The sequence below is a fragment of the Abrus precatorius genome, unplaced genomic scaffold (assembly GCF_003935025.1).
Source record: "Abrus precatorius isolate BTA unplaced genomic scaffold, Abrus_2018 Scaffold10, whole genome shotgun sequence".
In the NCBI taxonomy this organism is placed as follows: Eukaryota; Viridiplantae; Streptophyta; class Magnoliopsida; order Fabales; family Fabaceae; genus Abrus; species Abrus precatorius.
Genome location: NW_020874292.1, coordinates 21,008,836 through 21,016,562, shown reverse-complemented (window position 1 = coordinate 21,016,562; position 7,727 = coordinate 21,008,836). Strand labels below are relative to the sequence as shown.

Below are 7,727 nucleotides of genomic sequence, written 5' to 3'. Positions count from 1 at the left end.
AAGATATACTCGCTAAAGTAAAAACACACTTCGTAGTGCAAAAACTATAAAAAATTTATATTCATAAAATTAATTTACACTGTCAACTCTCTTTATTAAGTAACGAGGTAGATAATAGATTTTAAGTTCATTGTCATGTCATTTAATTATTTTTAAGCTTAAACATATATTTAGTCCTTATAAACATAAATATAATTTATGATAAATTCTTGAAATATTTTTTTTATTATGATTTAGTCTTTTCTATCGACCTATTTTTTGTTAAGTGCTAAATTGGTTGACAAAAATCAACTCAACACTCTCACCCATCACATTATTTAGTTTTTTAAATATTTTATATTTAATTATAATTTTAGTATCTATAAATGTAACATATTTTATAATAAATACTTATAAAGTTTTTTGAACTTTTCTTCTAATGGTTTCAGGTGCTCCACTGACAAGTTATATGCATTTACGTTGGGATTCTCAACAAGATACAAATCCTTCGATCCATTGTCAATATGCTCATTAAATTTTTTAAATCTCAAAAATCGACGGAGAAGAAGAAGACAATGAATGAGAAGAAAATTAAAGTTTCAGAATTTTTTTTAATAAATATTTAAAGTATATTTAGAAACTTGTTTATAAATATTAATTTTAAATAATAAAATATTAAAAAAACTCAATTATCAACCACATGCACCCGCTCACTAACCCCAAATCCAAAATCCTAATCCCTAATTCCATCCCAATTGATCTCACCTCTTTTTCTCATTAATTCTTCCTCAAAATGGTTTCTAAACTCTCAATTTCACAGTGAAACTCTAATTTCCTTATTTGTAATGGTGATTGAAAAGAAGGTTGATTTGTAGAACCTTAATTTCATCCATTTGATTCTTGAATTTTTCACTTTTCTCAAAAACTTGAGCATTTTACTTGGTTATTAAGTCATCTTGCTAGATATTAACTTGTTGGTATTTTGGTGAGAGCTATTTAATAGAAGAGGTTTTTAATATGTTAAAATAAAAAAAAAAAAGAAAAAAAAATAGAGACTTGTTTTATAAATATTTATATTTAAATAATTAAAATATTAAAAATAATTAAATAATATGACAATAATAATTTAAAATTCTATTACTTAACTTATTCCTTAACAAAAGATATAATAAAAATTAAATTTATATATTTTAAAAATGTTAAAAAATAACCTAAATCTTAACAAATATTTTTTAAAGATTTATTTTAAATAATATTATTTTTATAAAAATAAACAAATATAATTAAACCTTCTATTTTAAATACTTTTTCATTGTTATTAGTTTTTTTAACATTTACTTTTATTTTATGATACTCTTTTGACTGTGATAAAATAAAATTAAAAGATTTTTAGGGCCAAGTAGTTAACCAAACCCCTCACAGTTGACAGGCTCAGACCTTGAGGGGAAGGGAAGAGAAGGAAGCGACAGATAGAAAGCGGTGGTTCAGGTGCTGGCGTTCCTCTCAAACGTCGACATGGAAAACGACGACGTCGACATGCAGCCAGCTGAGGCCAACGAAGCGGTAATGGTTTTCGTTTCTTATTTTTCTCCGCATTTGCCTAATTTCGTTGAATCAGTCTTCGTTTTGGTGCGCACGATGTTCAATACCCAACCCTAATTTGTTCGTTAATCATTGTGAAATGGATTTGGTGCAGGAATTGGATGACATGAAGAAGCGCTTGAAGGAGATGGAAGATGAAGCTGCCGCTTTGAGAGAGATGCAAGCCAAGGTCGAGAAGGAGATGGGATCTGTGCAAGGTGATTTTTTTCCTTGCATTTTTCTCGAAGATTTATTTTTGCAACTTTTATAAAGAATGGATACAAGAAGATCCTAGAGTCTGATATGCGTTGAGTCCAATTGGAGGTGTACAAAGTTGGAATTAACTCTTTTTTTTTTTTTAAAAAGAGTTCTGCATTAATGATATAAGTCGTAACTTGTTTGCGTAGAAGATCTTTGTGTTGTACTTTTGGTTTGAAATGTTTTAATTGATAAACTACCAAATTAGGATTTAGCTTGTTACTTGGAAATGGGGAGGGCACTCTAACTAGATTAATTACATGGTAAGCCGTCTCCTTGTGCTCATTTGAGATATTCATATAACGAACTGATTCAAGCTAAATTCTGTTAACTTTTGTTTGAGATTTCATGAAAAGCTTTTGCTTTAATGCTAGATGCTACTAATTTTATTTCAGTTAATTTTTTCCCTCTCGTTTTCTTTCTCCTTTTAACTGTATTTCTCCTTGCTCTTGTACAATATTGAGACCTTTTGATTCACTATATTTCTGAAAATTTGATTTTTGACGGAGCTTAATAGGGTCGTGTGATCTATGTAGTCGACTTCACCTAGTGGGATAAGACTTAGTTGTTATTGTTGTATTTAATACATAGCATATATTATTACACTGTATTGTTGGACTTGATCTCTGTTATTGATTCTTATCTCCAAACAGATCCCACTACTGCTTCTGCAAGTCAGGCAAATAGAGAGGAAATAGATTCTCGATCAGTCTTTGTAGGCAATGTGAGCTCTCTCTTCCCCTGTTTATATGAGAAAATTATTGTACTTAGTTGTCTTTTGTCATGATTCATTATATGGTCTAAGAATATTAATGTCATAACTTTTGTCTGAAAGTGATTGATTCAATTATGAGCCAAGGTTTATTGGACGTTAAATACATAGGAATTTTGGACTTCATATTGTATTCTGTAAAGTTCAGCTCTTTGTTTGATGATGAATGTGCTTCTGCTATTTTGAAGTTTCATTGTATTTCCAAGTGGTGGCATCCTGCTTTGACATAATGTTTTGACTACAATCGCAGGTCATGCTTCCATCTACAAGTTTTCTGGTATTGTAATGCTGCTGTTGAAAGTATTATGAGAAATGTTAGAATGCATGAAATTAACAAAATGAGTGGAAAAACAAAATATGTAACATAAAAGAAACATTGAGGGAGAGAGGAGAGGACAAAATGTTAAAGAATTATTTGTTAAGGAAAATGAGGTTTGTAGTTTTGTGAAATTACATATTTTGATGGATTGAGGACAGGAAAGATATAAAGAATTTAAACAAAAAGAAAATGAAGCTGTATACAAGTGAAAGTGAAAAAGAGAAGTCTATAGCTAGGAAGTTTTTATTAATGTAGTTTCCACTTTCCAAGTTTCTGCAGCAGGATTGGCAGAGGAATGAATTATGGATTAGATTCAAGATTGAGAATCTGGACTCTTACTGGTGGGAAGGACTTTATGGGTAAATAATTAGGCATGGGTATCTGTCATTTTAATTGCAAAACCAAAGGAAACTTTTAGTGCTGCCTACTTGCCTAGGGCTCAAGAAATATGTAAGCATTCTTTTCTAATGGTGAGGGGCTGTTGTCATTCTCCCATTCTACTTTGGGATAAAAACAAATTTCTTTTCGGCTATTATCTTTTCATTTTCTGCCCTTCTCTAATATACTCCATACCACAAAACTGAAGGAAATTTGGAAAAGTAGAAGGGTAGCAAGAATGTGGGTGGTGCACTTCAGAGAGTAGGATTCATAAAATCATAGATCCTAACTAGGATTGGACAAGAGGCTTCTTGATGACATTTTTAATATGAGAAGAAACGGAAATTAAATGGTAGAAACAGGGATTGACCAAAAGAATGGTATAAACAAGGCATCACAAAAGCATCATCCACGGACCAGCAGATCACCAAAACTTTACATGCAAACACAAACAAATCAGCACCTATCCACAAATCAGCTGATTACAGAAATGGAGTAAAGTTGTGATTGCAGAAGTCAACTTGGATGTCATTCACTCAGAAACAGCAGCACCCAAAATTCAGTCTCCCAAGGTCACACATCAAGGCACCCATGTCAAGGTTGCAGCAAATCTTCAAATGACACAGCAGCAGCAAGGGTTTGAAGATATTGGGCTGGAATGCTTTTTTTATGAGAGGCTTGACCCATGCCAACAAAACTACCTTGCTGTGAAAATGCTGCTGAGCATGCTCAAACCCCGTTGGTTTCCAGTATGCAAATTTTGTTGTGTTCTGACCTGGGTTTTTTTTTTTTTTTTTTTTTTGGGTTGGGGGTGGGGGTGGGGGTGGCATTCCAAACACGAGAAGCATGATTCTACTAGTTGGAATGCGAGCAAATTACTTAGTGGATAACTGGGGATGAAAAAAGAAACATTTTTTTATTTTTATATAGTCCAAGGACCTGAGTAATATATTTTTGATTTATGGAATTCCACTTCCTAGATTTTTTTTCATATGTTTATCTACTGGCACTCTGTTCAGTGTGTACCTTACAATATAGCGGATGAATCCTGCTGCTTGTGATCACATAGGCTGGGGCAAAAGGATGTTTTCCCCTGAAAGTTTCTTGCATGCTGACATGTCCATGTTTCAGACATAATGCCAGGCTGCTATGAGATGAATTTAGTTCTTCCTCAATGTTAGAAAGGCAAAGCAAAACTATTACATTGTTGGTGAAAGATGTGAATTTGCTGTATGTTATGTTATGAACCTTTTTTTTCTGTTGGAAATTAACAGACTTGCTCTATAAGCCCACATTTTCTTCTATTTATTATAAATTGTAATGATAATGTTGCCAAAACCAATTTTGGCATAGTTGTTTGCAACTTAACTTGCAAGAAGGGTGTAGTTGTTCTGTTAAAGAAGGTTGATTTTCATCATTTTGGCTCTGTAATAGTGATTTGACAGCTGTTACAAAAAGTTCCTATAAATGTGTATACTGTGCCTACTTCAGATGGTTTTGGTGACAAGGCCCGTTGAATCTTCAGAAATTTACATTTTTATTAAATGTTGCATTGATATTTATTGACAGTAAGTAATAGTATCTGGTTGTACTAATAGACCAGAAATGCATAACTTTCATCTTTTAACCTCAAAGGTTGGTGTTAACAATTACTTGAAAACATTCTACTACTACATCATGAATGTTTTACTTGTTGATTTGCTCTGGTATAATCTCATGGATTTGGTATTCTCCACAGGTGGACTATTCATGTACTCCTGAAGAAGTGCAGCAGCATTTTCAATCATGTGGAACAGTAAACAGAGTCACCATTCGGACTGATAAGTTTGGCCAACCCAAGGGTTATGCTTATGTAGAGTTCCTTGAGGCCGAGGCTGTTCAGGAGGCCCTTTTACTGAATGAATCTGAACTTCATGGACGACAATTAAAGGTTAGAGCTAGTCGCTCTCGCTGTTGAAAAATATCGCTTCCCCTGTTTATTGTAATCATCTTTGATTATTTGAACATTTTTCAGGTAACAGCTAAAAGGACTAACATACCAGGGATGAAGCAGTATCGTCCCCGCCGGTCCAATCCTTACATGGGGTTTCGAGGCAGAGCCCCATATGCACCTCCTTTTGTCTATTCTCCATATGGATATGGGTATTTTACACTCAATTCCTGCCTTTCTAATGTGTTTTCTTTTTATGTTGTAACATCATTTTAATGGCATTTCTCGGTTAATTGCAGAAAGGTTCCAAGGTTCAGAATGCCAATGCGCTACAGCCCCTACTATTGATTGTCCAACTCTGGTAGGATGGACAGAATGGCGCCTTTCTCCTCACTAGTAGTATCATGGTCGGAGTATTGGCCATTTAATGAGGAATATTCAACCACCCGAACGGTTGTGGTTGGTTCTGTGAGGATTAAGCATTGACTTAACATCAAACCATGTAAAATTGTGGTGTTTGCACCTGCTTTGCTTTAGTATCGGCATATTAAATTAAGTTCTTGTAAAAGTATCCTTTGCAAGTGTGGTTAATGCATGGGTTTTGGGTGTATTATTTTATTTATTCTTCTTGCATTGTAATTAATATCCTTTAATTCTGTATGAACAGCCGGGCGAGCATTACTCATAAGGCTGCCTGTCTTTCTCCTGTCAAAACTCAAACCTACGGTAATCCTTTTACTTTTGGGTAAAACCTGTGCAAAGTGTGTCAAAAAATCACATTATTTTACTTCAACATCTCACACTCACATTGCCAGTATCTAGGTAATCACAAGAAAGATGATTCTAACGTGTTTATGCCTGAAAGCGATGGCATGTATGTGTGATGTAATTTTCCTATAAATAATTAATTGACACGTAAGATGTCTAAGTTTCTTTTAATGATTAAGCACATGTTTGGAACAACGTTATTTCTGATCTTATGCCTGAGTGGTTAAATAAAACGTATTTTACCCATATCCTGGAGTCTAACTAGGAACATGGGAAATCTCACGAGTCATTGATGAGCAGATAGTCTTGTATATATGTTGGCAACATTATATAGCCATTATTTGCAGTCTTGTATTATCAACAAAGAAAACAGAGATAAGTAATCAGCGTTGATAAAAAGAAAAGGAAATAAATTTTAACATTATATTAGTATTTAACCGTGTTTATGTATAAAAGTGATGATAAGTGGTAGATTTTAGTGAACTCTATCCCTCCTGGAGATCAAGCGTACATAATATAAAAAATGAATTTCTTTATTTTTTAATATTATTTAAAAATTATTAAAATCATATTTTTTTAAATAATTTCTGCGTCTGAAGTCTTTTTAGCCACTTCACTATAACATTTTCAAATTCTTATTATTCTTATTTAAATAATAATGCTAATGTCTCAATGAAATTAGAGAGTAAAAAATAGATAAGAAATTAGAATTTGGTATACAAATAGTAAAATTTGACGAAAACCAAGCTTATTTAAGGAAAGATTGTGAGATGGAAGCATGGTGATATCTAAGTAAGAGGGGTGAATTTTTTTCAAATTGAATTAGTTGATTCACATTCATCTAAGACAAGAAATACATGGATTATATTTAGTTATGAGAAAACAGAAATAAGAATTAAAATACAAGTTACAAAATTAGCCAAAAACAAGAATTAGTTCAAAATAGGCCTTAAATGTGGAAAACTTTTGCAACAAATCAAAGACTCAAAACAAGAACCAATTGCACAACCAAACTCAATGGAAAGATAAGTAACAGTACATTAGTACATGCATTTAATAGGTTATCTAAATTGGATGAAAGGACCAATAAGAAAAGAGGACAAGTAACTGAAGTCCATAAAGATGATGAAGAATCTTTACTAAAGTAAGAATTAGTTTACATGAAATGGGAAGAAGTGAACCATGCCATATATTCTTGGAAATGGACTAAAAAGTGTAATGAAATGAATTAAAGGAACCATAAAAATTAAGATGCAATTGGATAAGAAATCAAGGTACAAATGATAATTAAGGAAGCAATTAAGGCCTTGGAATTTTGTGGTCACTTTAGCCATGCAAGACAAGCTTAAAGTAGATCACTTCGTGAAGCAACGACACTAGGCATATGTGGGAGAGTATAGTTGTATAACACTTAAAAGTATATTTAGGCAAGAGAAAAAAAATAAAAAGAGACATGTACCAAGTAAACTATTTTCACGTGAAAATAAGGCTATTTCATGCAAAGAAAGGGCTTTCACCAAACTTAGTCATTTTGCACCTTCCAAACGCTTTATTGATGACAATGTACACCACTTAAACCCACAAGGCTGACCCTCACCCCCAACCTACCATAAAGACCCCATTTAAGGCATTAAGTCCTTAACAAACAAAACCTACCTCACCCAAAATCAACCAGCAACCAACTTTCTAACAAGGAGATTTGGAGCACATGGACTTGTTGACTCAAAGGAGGAGTAAAGAGC

General features: G+C 33.0%; 1 protein-coding gene across 3 annotated transcripts; it reads left to right on the top strand.

Annotated features, from left to right (window-relative positions):
• Positions 1–1,377: 1,377 nt before the first annotated feature.
• On the top strand, positions 1,378–6,152 carry LOC113867190 (polyadenylate-binding protein 2-like). 3 transcript variants are annotated; one of them, XM_027502310.1, is made up of 7 exons: positions 1,378–1,542; positions 1,676–1,778; positions 2,472–2,542; positions 2,841–2,867; positions 5,026–5,217; positions 5,302–5,429; positions 5,517–5,923. In XM_027502310.1, the coding sequence occupies exons 1-7, from the start codon at positions 1,495–1,497 to the stop codon at positions 5,563–5,565; spliced, it is 618 nt and encodes a 205-aa protein (XP_027358111.1). In that variant the 5' UTR covers positions 1,378–1,494; the 3' UTR covers positions 5,566–5,923. The 3 variants fall into 3 exon arrangements, with proteins under 3 accessions (XP_027358111.1, XP_027358119.1, XP_027358128.1); XM_027502318.1 differs by lacking the exon at positions 2,841–2,867 and having other exon boundaries at positions 1,398–1,542; positions 5,517–6,152; XM_027502327.1 differs by lacking the exon at positions 2,841–2,867 and having other exon boundaries at positions 1,495–1,539; positions 5,517–5,925.
• Positions 6,153–7,727: the final 1,575 nt, after the last annotated feature.